The 18,335-nt window shown below is 43.5% G+C and overlaps 1 protein-coding gene across 1 annotated transcript in view; it reads right to left on the bottom strand.

The window, feature by feature from the left end:
• Positions 1-234: 234 nt before the first annotated feature.
• Positions 235-18,335, bottom strand: part of MAGI1 (membrane associated guanylate kinase, WW and PDZ domain containing 1) — a 537,690-nt gene continuing 519,589 nt past the window's right edge. Inside the window, exons 19-25 of the mRNA XM_015558214.1 lie at positions 18,224-18,333; positions 15,010-15,213; positions 7,336-7,429; positions 7,154-7,214; positions 6,131-6,274; positions 3,807-3,945; positions 235-1,788 (exon numbers count right to left, since the gene is read on the bottom strand). Of these exons, the coding sequence (XP_015413700.1) occupies positions 1,655-1,788; positions 3,807-3,945; positions 6,131-6,274; positions 7,154-7,214; positions 7,336-7,429; positions 15,010-15,213; positions 18,224-18,333 (886 nt within the window). The 3' untranslated portion in view covers positions 235-1,654. The remainder of the gene's footprint in view (positions 1,789-3,806; positions 3,946-6,130; positions 6,275-7,153; positions 7,215-7,335; positions 7,430-15,009; positions 15,214-18,223; positions 18,334-18,335) is intronic.

The raw sequence follows: 18,335 nt of genomic DNA on the forward strand, positions 1-18,335 counted from the left end.
CTAGTTAGGTTAACAACTAGTGCTGGCGGCCCTCCGAGGCCTGGTTAGGGCAGCGGCAGCTAGTTAGGTTAACGACTAGTGCTGGCGGCCCGACCAGACTCAGACCCTCCGGGACCCACAGCAGAAAGGCCCCCCAACAGGGTCTCGCACAGCCAGACGTCCCACCGCACCCCCTGCTCTCCCCACCCCCCAGCCTTCGCCCTCGCCCCGCTCCCGGCCCCCATGAAAGGAAACAGTTCTTTAAAAAGCACGTGTTTGAACTTGCTGAAAAGGAGGCTGGGTGTGAGGGACTCCCTGGGGGATGCTAACAGCTGCGCTCGGACCTGGTGGTGGTGACCTGGGTGCGGAGGTAGCAATGGCCTCGTTGCACCGCGTGCGTCTACTCCAGCCAGATGCCCCCGGGTGGGCACCGGGGAGGGATCCCAGGGGCAGCATGGCCGGATGTGGGCGACTGGCAAGTGGGACATGAAGGGAGGGTCCATTAGGCAGTCCCTGCCTTTGTACATGTTATTCAAGTAGTTTCTTCCCTTTTGTGTAAACTTGGGGAACCACTTTTTTTAAACGTGGCGTCTCCTGACGGGTGAAAGGGAGTGGGAGGGAGGTTGTCAGGAGCACAGGTGACAGCAGATGGCGTCCAGATAAACTTGACGTTCAGAGGCCCTTTTCTTTATGCTCAGCCGCGATCGCATGGCTGAGCCACGGGGCCACTGCACTGCTGCCCACAGCTCAGGGTAGCTCTGGGCTCAAAGCAGGGCCGCGCACAAGGGCGTTTGGTTATTATGAGAAGGTGAAGTAACACCGCAGGTGTGGCATCCGATGTTATGAGAGCTTTTTAAGAAGCAGGCCTGCTTTGTTTACAGCTGACCCCAACGGGTCACACACTCTGTACCATTGCAGGCAGAGCACCAGGAATGGGGTGCTGCGTGTGGAGGGCAGGCCGGGGACAGTCACGGCGATGAAGCGGAAGCTCTTTAAGGGTCTTTGGTGAAGCAGCAGGGTCAATAGTAAGCCATCTGTCTCACGAATGATCTCCCAAACCCCTGGTAGGTGGTGACACCAGCAGGCATAGGGCCTTGAGCAGGGGTTGGCAAGCTTTCTCTGCAAAGGGCCAAGGAATCGTTATTTTTGGCTTTGTGGGCCACAGAGTTTGTTACAGTTACTCAGCCCTGGCACGGGGAGTGTCAAAGCCGCCTTAGACAGCATATGAAATGGGTTGTGCTGTTGAGCTTTAGTTACACAAACAGGCTGCGGACAGGGTTGGGCCCATGGGCTGCCCTTTGCCAAGAGATAAGCAGGAAATACCTTCCTGTCTAGCAAAGCCCTATCTACCCAGGTGAGAGTTCTGTGGTACGAGGTTTGTTCAGTCTAAAGCAAGCATGTCAAACTCATGGCTAACGGGCCGCATGCTTCGTTTATTTAAATAAGCGAGTTTGACATGCTTGTTCTAAATGCTGGGTAGACTTAGAATAACACAAAGTCCCTTTAAGATTTGGGAGAGCAAGACTAACCTGGGGCTCCTTACTCCTACTTTTAAGATAAGGGAGAGCAAGACTTCAGCAGGGTCCGCGGTGTACTTACAATTCAGAGAACGCAGGGTGCTCAGAATGAATTGCCAAACATATCAAAATAGAGCTAAGCAGAAGCAATGAGGAAGTTAGGCCACAGCACAGAAACACCTAGTATTGATTGAGCTACAAACCGTAGTTTGATTATGGCCCATAAGGTAGAAGCAAGCCTCCCCGAGCTTTTCATTTCTCATACATGCAGCGATATTAGGAGGTATCATTGCTGTAGAAGGGAGGGCCCAGCACCAAGAACAGTCAGAGAGAAAGAGAGAGAAAGAGAAAGAGAAAAAGTTGAACATTTAGATTCCCTGTAACAAAGAGGAAAGAAAAAAAAATCTGCATTTGTTAACATAGGGCAAAGAGAGTTTATTTGTCCAGTCAGACAGTCTAAGGCAACACTCAAATAAGGCTGCAGAAACCGCAATCAGAACACTGACGTTTTAGACAGCCATAGAAGGTGACTCGGGACCCAGACAATAGTTGCATCCTTTTTTCTTTCTTTCTTTCTTTTTTCAAACAACTGGGACAATGACAGGCTGGCATAGGAGAGCAATTAACAATAAACAACAAAAGAACAAAGTGCCCTCCCTCCCCCCTGAAGACCACGGCTGTTAAATTAAGTACAAAAAACTCATTACAAAAATAGCCTCACAGAGAAGCAGGTTCCAATCAAGTCAGAAAAATATTGGAACTTAACATATTATAACCCATTTGTGACTCTAATCACTAGAATTAGAGATTCAGTCCAAATGACACATGGAGACATTACAGCAGCACAACCCTGGCATGTTCAACCCATCTTGGGAAACCGAGCATTTAAATGATCTTTATTTTTAGCCCAAAGAACATTTATTAGTGTTGGATTTTCATCCTCAGTGCAACAGACACAGGTTTGGAGAGGGTACAGAGGTTACTGACGGTGACTCTGAAATGAATTATCACATCCAACAGAAGCATAGGGAAGACAGAAAAGGGAGACAGCGTTACACAGTTTCAGGGCATCCATACACCTATCAGGGTTCCATACCCAGCACAGCTGTAACATCTCAGTGTTGTTAAGCTACCTTCCCTGTGTGTGGTTGGCCATGTCTGAGGGGGCCTCATCTGATAGGCCACCTCCACTTTGGGCCCCTCATATTTTGCACCTGGATGTCCCAACACTTGGGAAGGCTACCCTTCAAAGGAGTTAGCCTTGTCCTTGAGCTGTATCTGAATGAAAGATCTCTTCAAGTCCAAAATGCAGCTGGGAATTGTGCAGAGTGACTTTCAGAAAAGAGGGTGATAACAGATAAAATCCCTAATAAAGGGGACTGACGCATATGGGGACCATTCAATCACAGTTTCTATAGAAACTTTTGTAGACCTTTGGTTGGGAAGAAAAGCCCTACATCTAGGGCATAGCTTTTTTTTTTTTTAAATTTTAAACAAGAATCTCAAATAAATAGGACATAATTATTATAATATACAATATTTTGCCATGAGGACACTAAGCTATTTAAAGATCCTTGCTGTTCAGTCAAATCATGTCTATAGATATGACAAAAGAACTTTATGCATAATCTGGCTTTCCCCATAGGAAAGGTATAGTCATGTGTTTCCCTCATGATGAGCACTGGGAATCTATTCCATCCTTTAGCATTTAAAAACATATGGCTAACATAGCAACAGTTTTGTTTTTTTTCTACGAGTGGGCTCAGGTAGTCTCATTTGGGGCAGCAACTGGAGGGGGGACGCAGAGTGTTGTATACAGAGCATAAAGGAGGTGAGCAAGGCTCCCAAACCATCTCAGAATTTCACGTCTCATAAATAAGACATCAAGTAACCACAAAAGAAAAAAATAAAAAGAATTGTGCCTCAACATATCACTCAGGAAACCTGCTTTCCTGCTTCTTAAAAGGAGTAGAGTCATTTTGTGCTAACAATTGGATCTGAGAAACAGTTTGGCACAGTTCAAACAATCATTCCTTCGCTCTTGGTCGGACTAGACAAAATGTTTTCTCTGATTATCAGAAAGGGGGCTATTAAGATCTTGTCTTAGGCCATGCCCCAGTCCATGGAAGGCAAGCAAAAGGATGAAATGTGTAGAGGTTTCAGAACAAGCGAGGCAAATAATCATGGTGCGGAAGGCTGGTAAGACACTGGTGAAGAGGGGAAACAAAAAGACTTTCCTGCTGCAGTTCTGGAGACAGAGTCATGGAGTCATGCCAGGGAAGGAGGGGAGGTTTTCATAGTTTGACCCACCATATTCCGGTACCGAGCCGTCGCCCCGCTTCAGAGACAGACGCACTCTGCGGCCTCCGTTCTTAATCAGTTCAATAGCCCGAGAATGCTTCATGTTTTTGGTGGTTTCACCATTGATCTCCAAAATTTCGTCACCGATCTGTCCAAAGCAAGAGAGAACAAAGTGAGAAGACCACACAAGGGTTTCACTGGCTATTGAGGTGCTTTATGGTTGAAAGTCTTTCATTTATTGATTTCCCAAATATTTATTGTTTGCCAGAAAATCTTCTATTGCTCAGGATGCAGCAGTGAAGACAACAAAAAACTCCACAAAAATTCCTCCCTGATGGAGATGACATTCTAATGGAAATACAATTAACATGAAAATTAGAAAAGTCATCTATGTTAGATAGTATCTGAGAACCAGTTTGGCACATTTCAAAAAATCATTCCTTCGCTCTTTGGTCGGACTAGACCAAATGTTTTCTTTGATTATCAGAAAGGGGGCTATGAGTGCAAAAGAAAAATTAATAAAGCTATCAAGGGGAATGTTAATTATTGAAGGAAGGAGGATGTGGTAAGCTGCTTCCAGGATGGCCCCCTAATGAGCCCCACCTTCTTGTATTCACATCCTATGTAATCTCCTGCCCTTTGAATGTGGGTTGAAATTGATGACTTGCTTCTAACAAACAGTATATGGCAAATGCGATGAGCGGTCAGTTCAGACATAAGGTTACAAAATGAATCTGGCTTCTGTCTCACTTGCCCTCTTCTGTTCTCTCACTTTCTCAGTCGGAGGCATGCTATGAGCTGCCCTGCGCAGTCCATGCTAAGGACACGTGGGAGCGCTCAGGCCAGCAGCCCAACAGGCGCTGTATTTTGCCAATGACTCTGTGAGTGAAGCAAACCCTTCCCCAGCTGAGCCTTCCATGCAACAGCAACCCAATCCGGTTGATAACTGCAGCATTTACTGTCTACCAGCTGCTCCTCCAGACACTAGAGCAAAGGAGTAACCAAGACCAACTAGATCCTTGGTGCATGAAGCTTGTAGTTCCAGAACGCAGAAGAGCAGCACTGGCTTTGGGCCTATCACTGTTAGCTATGTGACCTTGCTTCAGTCCTTTTAACTGTGAAAGGAGATGATAATACCATGCCTACCAAGCTGAGGGTGTCAGATTGGACAAATGGGTTGTGATCTATACAGCATTATACAAAATGTCAGGACAATGGTATTTCATTCAATCAGAAACTCTTTTTAAGTGAGTAAAGACATGGAAAAGCATATCCAATGTGTTTGGAGCTTAAACAAAAAGTATATGTACACTATAAACTTGCATAGGCACACACTGTGCATATATATGCATAAAGGAAGCATATATAAGAAACTGATAAACAGTTTGATCCTGGAAACTGTATTTTTACTATGTACCATTTTTCACTGTTTAATTTTTTAAAACAAACTACATCATCTACTTCTCAATGTGGGGGAAACTCGTTAAAAAATTCAACCCGAGGAAACGTAAAAATCAAGATTGTGTCTTAAGTACAAGTATTAAATTCCCTACCTTTAGTCACTTTTTTCCTTTTTCTGCTCAGGCCCAATTTTACTCACTTTTTTCTTTTACTGACATGACTTCTGATTTTTTTAAAATTCACTGCCAATTATTTCCTATATGTGTGTCTCAATCTATGTGACTTACCTATAATGTGATGATTTTTCTTTAGTCATCTAATCTGCCCAGGAGAGCAACACGTTCATATACAATAGCAGATACTAACTATCTAAACAGAGCAGAGTGGATCCTTGCATTTGTGTATTTAAATTTTGTAGCTCTGACTACTACAGAGTGACCCCACATAGACATGCCATGGAGCAGGGTGCCTTTGCTGAGGCAGAGTCAGCAGGCTCCTGAGGCTAAGGTGAGATGGTGGGTGACCAGCCAGAGATGGAATGGAGCCCACCACTCAGAGCCTGCAGACCGCAGGCCTTCCTGCTCTCTAAGCATCCTGGTCCAGCCAGGAATTCCTGTGAAGTGATGTGTGTGCCTCATGAGACTAAGTATAACAACGATGGAAATGGGATTCAGAAATATCTCCTTTAATAATTTTGTAAGTAATTTTAATCCATTCAACCTCAAAGAGTAGAAGGGGTTCACCTAACTTCAGCAGCTCCGGCTAACTATGTTTCAGGGAGAGATTTACGCTCGGATAGGAGTCATGCATCTCAAGTATCTTGAAAGCTGTAGAAAATGTAGTTCTCATGAAGAAGGTTCTAGCCATATAATGTCAAAAAGTCACTGCCGATGACGTATTTACATCTACTCCGGATTCCTTTTCCAACTTACCCTCATCTTTCCACACCTTTCGGCAGGACCATCCTCTGCCAAGCGCAGAACATAGAGGTCCATGTTATACTCTCGGCCCCCTCGAAGGCTAAAGCCAAAGCCCTTGGCTCCTCTTTCCAGGTCCACAGTGTAAAAATCCTGCTCCTAGTTCAAGACATGAAATAGAATCATTCCGGGAGAACTTACACCCGCCCCTTTCTCTCCATCTCTTCCCAAACATCCTCTATTATGCCAATTTGACCAAAAGGCACCATCTCTACCCCCTCTTGCAGATTTTCGATTGTTTCTTAATATCCATTAGCCTGAGAAGTTTGAAGATCCAGAATTTGAAAACATTCATGAGTGTGCCTGTAGACTGCACACCAACGTGTATATATTAAAGTTTAACCAGTGAAGCTGCAATTCGCCATCTATGGCAGGAAAATTCATTACATGATACCCTGCACATTGTTGGAAGTTCAACCTCCCCACCCAATACCCCCAAAATGCCCGTGTCCACTGTTAGGGTATCAAAAGGCTCAGAAGGCCAATCGAAAAGGAACCCGTTTAACTTTGCAATAGACAGTGTTTCCCAAATTTGCTTCACCTGCCATTATTTGTGCCCCCTCTGTTACCCTGTATGGTTCAGGTATTTAGGTCTGTGGGTCCCCCCTGAAATTCACGAATCTGAGAAACACTGTAAGAAAAAGGTATTTTCTTGGCATAAATGCGGTTGCGAACACCATGAGTAGCTATCGGCTGTTTTGCTCTCGCTCTTCGATGGTCACCAAGTGCAGCTTTGTATGTTGTTGGTTCCTCCCCTGTCCTCCCCTCCCCTGGAAAAGGATATCTGGGAATATTTTTCAAAGGTAGTAAAGTAAAATGTCATTTCCTAGACAAGCAAATGTGAGCACGTATTCAGTACACCCCCTCACAAAAGGTTATTTATTTTAATTGAGGTACCTTGTAAAATATCTCATAAAAACAGCTTCAGAAAGCTGGAAGGAAACGTGGAAAGCAAAGCAAACAGAGAAACAGCCTCACCTGTGTTGCCTGGGGTGCTTTGAACTCAAACTGAGATTCCGGCTTTGGTTTGGTGGTGTTCCTGCCGAAGTGAGAGAAATAAATATAAAGACAACCTGTGGGGAAACTGAGAGAGAACCCAGGAGGATGGCGTCATGCCAGGAGCTACTTTTTGCCTTTAAACTAACAAAGCCGGGTCTGACCTGGTCTCCTGGGCCCCCTGCTGAGAAGGGGTGTGTGTGGTGGTGATGGTGGCGATCTTCTCCGCATTGGTCAGCAAAGTGGCATTCGAAGACTCTGCAGGATGAGACAGCATTACGAAATGAGGACCCTGGAGAAGACACCCCCATACTGGGGGGTGCCAAAGCCCTGTATCTGAGGGCTTCTCTGTAACCATTTCAAGTAGCTCTGACTTGAATTTCTAAACAATTAAGAGTTTGAAGAATCATTTAAAGATACTATATGATGTGAGCCATGTATTCCCCGTTACCCTTCTCCCAACAAGACATCCCCACAAATAAAAAGTTTGTCCAAGAAAATACTATCCTAAAATTGCAGCCAAGGCAGGTATCTCTCACTCTGCCCGCCACTTAAAAGTGACAGTCCCATCAAAACACTGTATCCCCAGAATTATTTCCCAGAATTGGACAGACTCATTAGATACATCTTTCTTAACATTTCCTGCAATGTATTAGCAGTATTTAGTGACTGTTCAATTTCCTCACGTGAATATTAAAATTGGAAGTGTGCTAACATCTTGTTAAACGCACACACACCATCTACCTTCTTGTCCACTGCTTTTAATGAAGTGCAACTGAAAACGTGGAGTTCTTGACAGATCTCATCTGGTATCACTTATGAGAAATTAATTTAAAAACTTGCATTTGTTAGAGCTGGAGCTTGTAAATACAAGCTGTATAAATCATGAAGCCACCCTAACGTAATAACTATGATTATATTCCTATGTAAATTGATTTTCTTCTTCACTAACCACATACCTAAGCAACTTCATTAGTCTCTAAAGTATGGAGATGCAGATGTTGAAGACATGAGCATGCCTATACGCTACACACCAACACACACACAGTCAAATTTAATCATTCATATAGTAATGCTTATGTATTTTATGAATTGTTTCTCCATCAGGATCAAGGCAGATAGCAAGTGACTATGAGCAAGCTGTACTTTAAATATTTATTTTTAGGTTGACTGTTTGTAACATGGCATAAATTTTCTATTTTAGAAAATGCTAACTATGGTGGTTAGAGTCTAAGATTTGCCTATAAATGCCTATTTAATTCACAGTGTGATAGGAAGTCTAGAATCGGAGGCACTTCAATGTTTGTCAGATACATGTATCTCCCCATCATGTCTAACCAAGTTCCTATGAGAAAATATGTCAGGTCTCACCAACTGGGATATCAGGACTGTATTTCTTTTCACTGCAGTCACGGGTGAGAAGACATCCCTCAAATCCCAACCACTTGAGGCCTATCTGCCATTATGTGTTCTTGCTGTTATGCATAGTTATTAAAAGCAAGGGCTTGAGATTTAAACCCAGGTTCAAATCTTCCTTTCCCCACTCATTAGCCATGTGACTGATTTTCCTCATCTGCCAGAAGGGGATGATGCTAGTAATTCCCTTCTCTTGGATCAAAGCAGATGAAATGTTGAGTACAGTACCTGCCCTATAGTAAGCACTCAGTACACATTTACTGAAGTTATGGCCCTTGCCATGCTTCTCCTTTTTGTTTATTGCCGTGGAACTTGTATAAATTACTTACATTCTTAGCAAAATGAGAAAGTTGAAATAAGCTGTGACTAGTTTGTATTCTAGCTATAGAGCCCACAATTCTTAGAGCCCACAATTATTACTTCTTACAAGATTAATAAGAAATGTAATTTGCCTTGGCTGGTGGCTCAGCTGATTGGAGAACCATCCCATGTACCAAAAGGTTGTGGGTTCAATTCCCAGTCGGGGCACATACCTAATTGGCAGGTTCAATCCCCGGTCTGGGTGCATACAGGAGATAAGTGATTGATGTTTTCTCTCTCTCTCTCTCTCTCTCTCTCTCTCTCTCTCTCTCTCTCTCGTCTCTCTAAAAAAAATAAAAAGCATATACTTGGGTGAGGAGAAAAGGAAAATGTAACTAGATCAAATGAACTGAAATGTGTATCTTATTCAGGGGTTAGGACAATGTTTCTCACAATCTATTTCGCCAAATATTTCTACAGATTCTGAGGTAAAAGGAACACGTGGTCAGTTAAGAGTGAGAAATAACAGGTGACAGAAATGTTTCTGCATGTCTGCATTTTCTTTTCCCGTGGACTCCTCAGAGCCTCCCCCGCCCCCCGCCCACCCCTACCCTCAGCTTTTTAAAAGAAATCCTCACCTGAGAACATGTTGAGAGAGAGGAAAGGAGAGAGAGAGCCTTTAATTATGTCAGCTTCCTTGCAAGCCTCTGAGTTGGGGAGGTGGGGCTTCTCAAATTATTGGGAGGCAGCTTAGCATAATGGTAACCAAGTCAGATTCTAGAGTCAGACTATCTGGCTTTGTATGCCAATTCTGCAATATACTGGCTGGGGCTTAAGCAAAGTTAAACTTTATGCCTCAGTTTCCTCCACTGCACATGTGGGGTAACAGTTGTGTCTTAGAGAACTGGTGCAAAGATTATCTGAAAGAAAAGTGTGACAGTGCCTGGAACATGAAAACTGCCCCCAAAAGGATGAGCATATTTTTTATGGTAGCATGTGTTCATTACTATTAAAAGCATGTCTTTATGACTGGGTTACGTGGTACAGCCAAAGTGAGAAGGGTAAGATCTTTCATCAAGCCCGCTACTGTGTGAGCACAGGGCACTAGGGCCGCAGCCTCTCATTACGACTCACCAGGAGTTTCCAAGCACGTGTACTGGTCCTTTTAAAAAACCTGATATTACTCATTGTAATTAACTTTATGGAGACTCTGTGGGAAATCAGAAGATTGTTCGGGCCCTGGGGAAATCATAATCAGGAAACCAATACGGATGTTTCCTTGTAATTACAGTGAATGTACCAACGAATTGTGAGGTCTCTCAGGTGCATGTGTGGCCTCAGTGACCAGTCTCCCAGGCAGATCACATCTCATCTCACACCATTTTCATATTTCTGTGCTTTCGTGTTTGCTGAGATACAACAGATGATTACCCAGTACGCATATAAACAACTATTTTATTAATTTTCTTCCTAACCTTCACCTGCTATTTTCACCTACTTATATGCAAATCTGGGGTTGAAGCTAAACTTTAAGCAATTTAAAAATTGACATTTAATATGCAAATAGCTATTTGAACTTCCTAAATTGTCTTGTTTTTATTAACCTATAGACCACCACTATTTACTAATCATTTACAATGAGTCAAGAACTGTACTAAGTGCATTAAATTCATTTAATTCTTACAGCTCAACGGAACAGGTACCATTAGTACCCCCATTTACAGATGGAGACATGGGGCTTAGAAAAGACAGGTAATGTGTCCAAGGTCATCAGAGAGCATCGGAGGCCCTGGCAGCTTCAAGTCTTCAGTTAGGATTAACCGAGATGTGAAGTGCTGAGATTCTCTCTAGCTTTTTAAAATACGGTGGTGAAGCCCACTGTCATAAATTTATAGCTCTAGCCCAAAGCCAAATTTGCCCGGTAATAGCAAAACCATTAAACCCAGGGCTCTGATATAAGAGCAGGTTCCAGCAGCAGTACTACGAAGGGGTGGCAATGTATTTGGCTTTTAAAACTCCAAGGCAGACAGCCAGACTGGCTGTTTTTATGATACATTCCAGAAAGTACCCCACAGCCTTCATTAAACAGTGTTTACACCCACCGCAGCTCCCTCAGAGCAATGGAAATGGCTATCGCCATTCTTCCCATGGCAGTCGTGCACCAAGAAAGCACATGGGAGCCCTGCGGTGCTGTCGGAGCGCTGTGCTCAGCCAGGCCCTGACTCCCGACAGGCTGTCTCTCTGGGGCTTCAGCAGAGCTCCGCCACCAGATTCCAGTTCTAACCTGCTCCCCTGCACTTCCTCAGCCGCCCTGCCGAATCCACATTACAAAGCCACACAAACCAACAAAAGATGCACTCCCTCCTTTCTTAAGCACTGTAATGCACAAATAGCGGAAGAAGGCCTTTGAAACCGTGAGTCCCGGCAATAATTGGAAAGCTTTGGGAGATTTTTAAAATGTGTATGATTGGAAGCTGTTCCTTTTGCCTGAGTCTATGTTAGCATCATATCCATAGAGCCTTCTATTAAGATAAACTTATACTAGTCTGTGTCTTTTCCAAGGAGACAGCAATACCTGTGTCCAAGCCCTGCCTCCTATGAAACAAATACTCTGAGACAAGGTGATCATTACTGTGGAGAAGGCTGGCGGAGAGAGGGAGGAGGAGGAGGAGGAGGAATTGGGAGAAGCAGCAGAGTGAGGAAATTTATTACCATATATTTTTAAGCTCATAAATATTCTGATTATCTTGAACTGGATTCAGTTTGATGGGTCCATGTTAGCCTGGCGCAGTCAGGGTACCCAGACTTCACAGGGTAACCCTATACGACACAAGTGGTAGGAAGAAGGTGTGGTTGACTTGTCAGATTGCAAGTTCAGATTCAGTATGTTCAGCTATTCTCTGGGCCTTTCTGTGATGTCACTATGTATTTCCTGTCTCTTACCTTATCTCATAGGAGAAAATGTTCTGCCCTGCCCTGGTCCCAGAGGAAGTAAAAGCAGAGATGGTGAGAACTCCCCTGACCTAGGTCTGCCCAACATCATCCGTGAAGGCAGGCCTTCTAACAACAGTGTCACAGAACTGTTATTGGAGGGGGCTGGCAGAGAAGGAGAGGAGAGGAGGGGAGAAGCAGGAAGAGCAGGAAAGGGGTGAAGGAGAATTGAGAGAAGAAGAAACAGAGTGAGGAAAACTAGTGAAGTTGGAGAAAAAAATAAAGGTGAATGATGACAAGAAAAAGAATTAGGCAATGTAAGTATGATAAAGGAGTGGATTCGGAATGGGTTCCAAGCACTGTCCAACCAAGAATGCATCCTCCTCAAGTGCCTCCTAGGGTTTCTGAGAACAGTTCTCTGGACGAGAGGGATTTCTCAGAGCTTAAGAACTTCCGTCTCCTCACGAGGATCGTGAAGTAAACTGTCTTTGGGCTCCCTGAAGAATTAAGCATTAGAGTGAAGGATCTGAAGGAGACCGGCGGTCCCTGACACAGAGAGAGCACCACCTTCCCTCACCACCTACCATGGCCAGCACACTTTCACAGAGAGGGAACCACCATGAGTTTCACTCTCTGCCTTCTAGGTGTTTGCAAAACCCTCCTGGATTGCTTCAGCATCCCCCCAGAAATCTAACTCCCCTGCCTCAACTGTAATCTCCAAGAAAGTGATTTTTTTTTTTTGCCTCAGTTAAAAGATGAGTATCACAAATCCACCCTCTGCTGGATTCCACTGCCTTCTCCTGGCCTCCAAAACTTACAGAGTAACTGATGGAGAGTTTTATCACCATGGCAACGAATTCCTATAGTGTCTTCAATGAAATCACAGCCTGCACAGGGCATCAGCCCTTCACTATATTGTATCAACTTCAATGCTTGCTTTCTTCTAACCAAGACAGTCTATCTGAATTTTATACTTCTGAAGTATTTAAGTTTAGAAAAAAGTTTTTTTTTTTTATTGACAACTGTTATTGATAATTCACCTTGCATTGTATTTTTTTGGTTCAGGTTTTCCAAAAATATTTTTCATTGCACTTTAAAAAAATTAGGTCAACACCTAGTATGTGCACAGTATAAGGTGTTTCTGCATATTTCTGTCTTCCCTGATTTTAAATTCTTTCGCTAAGCCCTTCCTTCAAGGAGTGCTTTCTTTCCTTCCTTTTTTGACATCCTCATTTCTACATTACGACTGACTAACATAGATCCAGCAAGTCAATTCCTATGCCCAGTTCTTTTGGATAGTTTTTGAAATTTGTCCTTGTGTCTGAATTTATATACTCCATTGGGCTCTCTCAACCATTTCTTCCTTCATTTCTCTGGCTTCCTTCATCCTTCCATTAGGAACCTCTGTCTTACCATCTGTGGTCACTCTCCTACACTGTAACAGCTTCCCAGCCTGGTGACTGGGGACTGACTCCAGACCAGCTGCTCCGCCCCTACCTGTGCCTGGGAGGCAGGCTGAAGCACGCCACCATTCAAGGAGCTAATTTTCCCTCCACATCTCAGGTGAGGCATTTTGGTGCAGAGCAAGTTCTTTGTCTTGGAACCAACCATTTTTAGTGTTACTGTTCAATTTTGGACTTTTTCTGAAAGGCACAGTCTATACTACTTGAATTTTAAACTATAAAGCTCACGTTCTAACAATTCATATATACAAATATTCATTTGGTGAATTACCTTCAGATAAAAATCTACTTTAATTATTTTCTTTTACACATCAGTGGCATAGAATTTCTATGACACTAGCTCCATAAAACCACATTTTGTCTTGAGAAGTACTCGCTGACTTTTAGAATATACATGGCATCCCCAAAAATGTATATACACTTTGAATAATTATTAATTCCAATGGGTTAAATCTGAAAAGAAAGAAACATCAATTGAGCGATCAGCTGTTAAGTTTGCATACATTTTTGGGGATACCCTGTATATTTTATCACATGCATAGCAAAAGAGGGAAAAAAAAGGATTGGAATATTTTGGGACAGGTATCAGTTTTCTCCCAAGAGCCAAATCTGCTTAGAATGAATTCAATATACAGGACTTAATTCTCAGATGAATCTATATTTAGTGAGGTATCAGCTTCATTTTTATTAAATATGAATAACAATGAGTATTGTTATTTTAGCTGGATAGCTTTTCATTGCGGGGGTCGGTGTGCACTGTAAGATGTTCAAAAGCATCCCTGGGTTTACCCATTATATGCCATTAGCACTCATTCCAGACAGTGCCACATGTCCTGGAGTGGGGGTGGGTTGGGGGGTGCAAGGGGTGGGGATCACCACTGCCATAAAAGAACCAAAGATTTGAATGTAACCAACCAAACAAACAAGGATGGGCCTAGCTTAATATACATACAACATACAAGTAAACAAAAATTACAGAGATTTAATTATATCTTCATTCACATGTAAAAATTAGCAACAAATCAAGGATGCACAAACCCTAAGACTCTTCCAATGAAATAAAACATTTGATACATTCGCTTATTCTGAAAAGACACCCCTGGCTCTGCACTGGCATTATGTAGACTCTGATGTCACCACATTACACATATATTTAGTGATGGTTTAAAAAAAATCCTCAGTGATGTCCAGATAGAACATCAGGAGACCTTTACCACCTGTATTCAAATGATTCTATTGTTTTAAAGACACGTGCACCAAAACCAAAATAAATTGGGAAAACTTGGTTTTCTGAAATGTTTTTATATCTGCAGCAAGGTAGGTATTAAGGGCTAGAGCAGTGGTTCTCAACCTTCTGGCCCTTTAAATACAGTTCCTCATATTGTGACCCAACCATAAAATTATTTTTGTTGCTACTTCATAACTATAATGTTGCTACTGTTATGAATCTGATATGCAGGATGGTCTTAGGCAACCCCTGTGAAAGGGTCGTTCAACCCCCAAAGGGGTCGCGACCCACAGGTTGAGAACCGCTGGGCTAGAGGATTAAGTAAAGAAGGGGAGGTAAAGGTTTAGTAACAATGGCTCACATTTGTTTGATGGCTCTGTTCAGTTAGGGATGGATAAGGCTGCCTCTAAATCAACACTGTTCAATTACATGAACACCAATGACACAGAGGTGAGAGACAGAGATAGAGAAAGAGATAGAGACACAATAGTATACTTTACCATCCCCGGGAATGATGCGGAGGGTAACTGTGTTTCCCGCTTCCTTGATTAGGTTGACAATGTCTGAATGGGACTTGTTGGTGATGGAACATCCATTTACTGCCAAGATCCGGTCTCCTACTTTCAGCTTGCCACATCGGTCAGCAGGGCTCCCCTCAATAATCCGACCTATTTTGTGAGGCATAGCCACACATGCATTGCCTGCTTTGATAGTGAGTTTTAATTTTTTTAAAGTTACGTGGGAATATAGTACAGGGAGGAGAAAAAGGGTTGAAAAGGGGAAGAGAAGGTTAAGTGTTAATTCATTAAAGCATTAAGCAAATGTTATTAAAGGAGAGCTCTGCGCCGATGGTCAAAACATTGGCAACATTCAGGGCATCCGTGGGAGAAGCCACTGCCCTGACCTGCAGTCGTTTCCTGATTCAAAATGAGGGGGAAATCCCCGCTCCCCTTCTTACATCAATTATAAAACTTGGGGTATTTCACAACTTCAGAGATTCTCAAGAGCCCCCCAAATAACTTGCCGTGGACTGACTGTGGGACTTCACATGTGACCCAGGGCTGGGAAGGGTGCTTCTACACATTGTGTGCACGCCACGCCACTTTGCCAGCTGTTCTTTAAGCTTCTGCCAATGTTTTGTTCTCTATTTAGAAGAATAATCGCTGGGAGTCTGGTGAGGCATGAGATCTGCTAGCACCAAAGATTCAATCTGAGAATGCCTACTGGACAAACACTTCCACCCCTGCCTTCTCTCCGGAATGGCGAAAGCTTTAGAAAAGCAAGAGATGAGCCAAGTCAGCCCCCAACCCTGACATCTATTTTTGCTTTCATGACCTTTGCTCAACCATCCTATCTCGTGTTTTCAGGGTAGCGCCCAATGGCTCATGAGCTCTGAAATCCTCTTCCATCCTCACAAAACCCCCCACAAGGAACTATGAAGACCTAGTACAGTGATGGCGAACCTTTTGAGCTCGGCGTGTCAGCATTTTGAAAAACCCTAACTTAACTCTGGTGCCGTGTCACATATAGAAATTTTTTGATCTTTGCAACCATAGTAAAACAAAGACTTATATTTTTGATATTTATTTTATATATTTAAATGCCATTTAACAAAGAAAAATCAACCAAAAAAATGAGTTCGCGTGTCACCTCTGACATGCGTGTCATAGGTTCGCCATCACTGACCTAGTACCTACTCAGGCTGAGGACGGTGACCCACACAAAGCTAGGTTCAAACCATTCCTCACCCTGTTTCTTCAATCATTTCCTCTCTCCTCGTCAGCTACTACTTGTTTGCAACATGAAAAACCAGAAAGAGTGCATTTGAAGAGGAGGGTTTATTGTGCACTTTGAGGGATTCCATGTCTCAACCAAGAGTATTGCTAACTTCTAGAGAGAGGTGGGAAATTGGCCTCAAAGCCTGACACAGAGTTTTCAGCTAGTCGTATATTTAGTTTCAATGTTTCTTGGGACTTTGTCTTTCTGGGGACTCTGAAGACAGGTAAGCAGTTGAGCCACCTTTTGGAAAGGGTGACAAAACGAGCATGGGAGACATCGAAACTGAATAGGCTCTCCCAGCATCACTGGAACCTTGAGGATAAAATGTGTGGGAAAAGGAACTGTAAGTCCTTTGAATTTCAGAATATTTGCCTGAGTTTGTTTTATTGGATGTAATATTATGGTGAAAGAATTTTTTAAAAGGAAGTTAAACAGTTTTTTTGGGTACCACAGGCAGATGTGGTGGAAAGCTTCCACACTTAATTCAAGGTCTTTGTTAAGTTTTGCCCATCTCCAAGGACAACTCACATGGGAAAGGTGTCAACCAGCAGGTGTGAGGAAAGCTGCATAGCTCGGAACAGAAGTGTCATGCAAAGTATTAGGGACAGTTTAATACATTCATTGCAAGAACCAGAGGAAAACAATCAAAGACCAATTGTGAGTGAAGACAGTCTATATTCATTAACACATAGCCTCCCACCGGACATATCTGCTACTTCTTTCTAGAAAGTGAAACAATTCTGAAATCCTGAGAATACCAGAGGGTGCATGGGGACAGTCAAGATATGGATCTGAAGAAAATAACTTGGGAGTTTTCACTCCCCTGCCTTCTTATTTTAAAATTAAGCAGAAAAGTCTCCAAAACTAATTTTAAAAACAAAAAACACCTTGCCCTGATGTCATGTCACCCATCCATGACGCGGATTATTAAAGTAGCTCACAAAGCACTGTTAGTAATAGGTGCTTGTTACTGCAGCCACACATGCACAGACCTGCTGTCTCCTTGTGGCCAAACCTTAGGGAGACCGGCTTTAGCAGGACGGAAAGGGGGTTCCTCAGACGCAGGAAGCTAAAGAGATGGACCACCTCGCTGATCTTAGCCAGCAAGGTCCTCAGACTCCTGTGGGTGAGGTGTTTGGGGATAGAGCTGAGGTACATTTCAAAGGCTGCACAGCCCTTCCTGCCTCCCAGCACATTCTATATTCATTCGCAAATGTGCGTGGGGAATAACAAATTACTTTAGCCAATGAAGAAGGGGGATCATTCTTGGAGCACATACTTATAATCCATTCAATCGGGAACATTCATAGATTACTAGTTCCTGGAATCCGCTGGCTTCCTATTTGTCTGCTGAGAGGTAACCTTCTGAGGGTGAAAATACTCTGCTGAAACCCCCACACCTGGGCTAGATGGGAAACTCACTCCTGCTAGAATTCAAGGGCAAGGAAGACACATGACTCTCAGGTTTTAGATTGTTAATCAGGCAAAAGCAAAATTTACTTAAAATTGAAAAACATTTCAGATGGGGACAGAGTAGAGAAAGGACACAGATCAGGTGTAAAGGGCATTTCATGTAATATTTTTCCTTCTTACACCTCTACTTCCTGAGCGTTTTTACAGCCACATGCTCCTTACAAACCTCCTAGACCTTCAGATGCTACTATTTCCCCGGCGAGAATTTCTCGACATCAAGGGGTTGCTCTGCGCATTGCGTGCAGATGTCAGCATGCTTAGGGGTGCGTGTGTGAACACGCATTCAGAATGGAAGCTGAACGGTTAAAAACCCCCAACCTTCCGGAGGGAAATGCTACCAAACTGCATCCCAATTAAGACTTTAATCACCTGCAGCGAAGAGCAGGGAGGCGTTTCTGTTAATGAGATATTGACCGGCCTGCCTGGCGCCTCGGAAACCCTGGAAAGGGCACTGCCACTCACCGAAGGTCGTGCCCGCCTCGGGCCGGCTCACGGACGACACGATGACGAAGCCGAAGCCCTCGCTGTCCCCGCGCCGGATCTCCACGTCGTAGGGCTGCAGGGCGCTGCCCAC

This window comes from Myotis davidii, unplaced genomic scaffold, assembly GCF_000327345.1.
Source record: "Myotis davidii unplaced genomic scaffold, ASM32734v1 scaffold189, whole genome shotgun sequence".
Classification (NCBI taxonomy): domain Eukaryota; kingdom Metazoa; phylum Chordata; class Mammalia; order Chiroptera; family Vespertilionidae; genus Myotis; species Myotis davidii.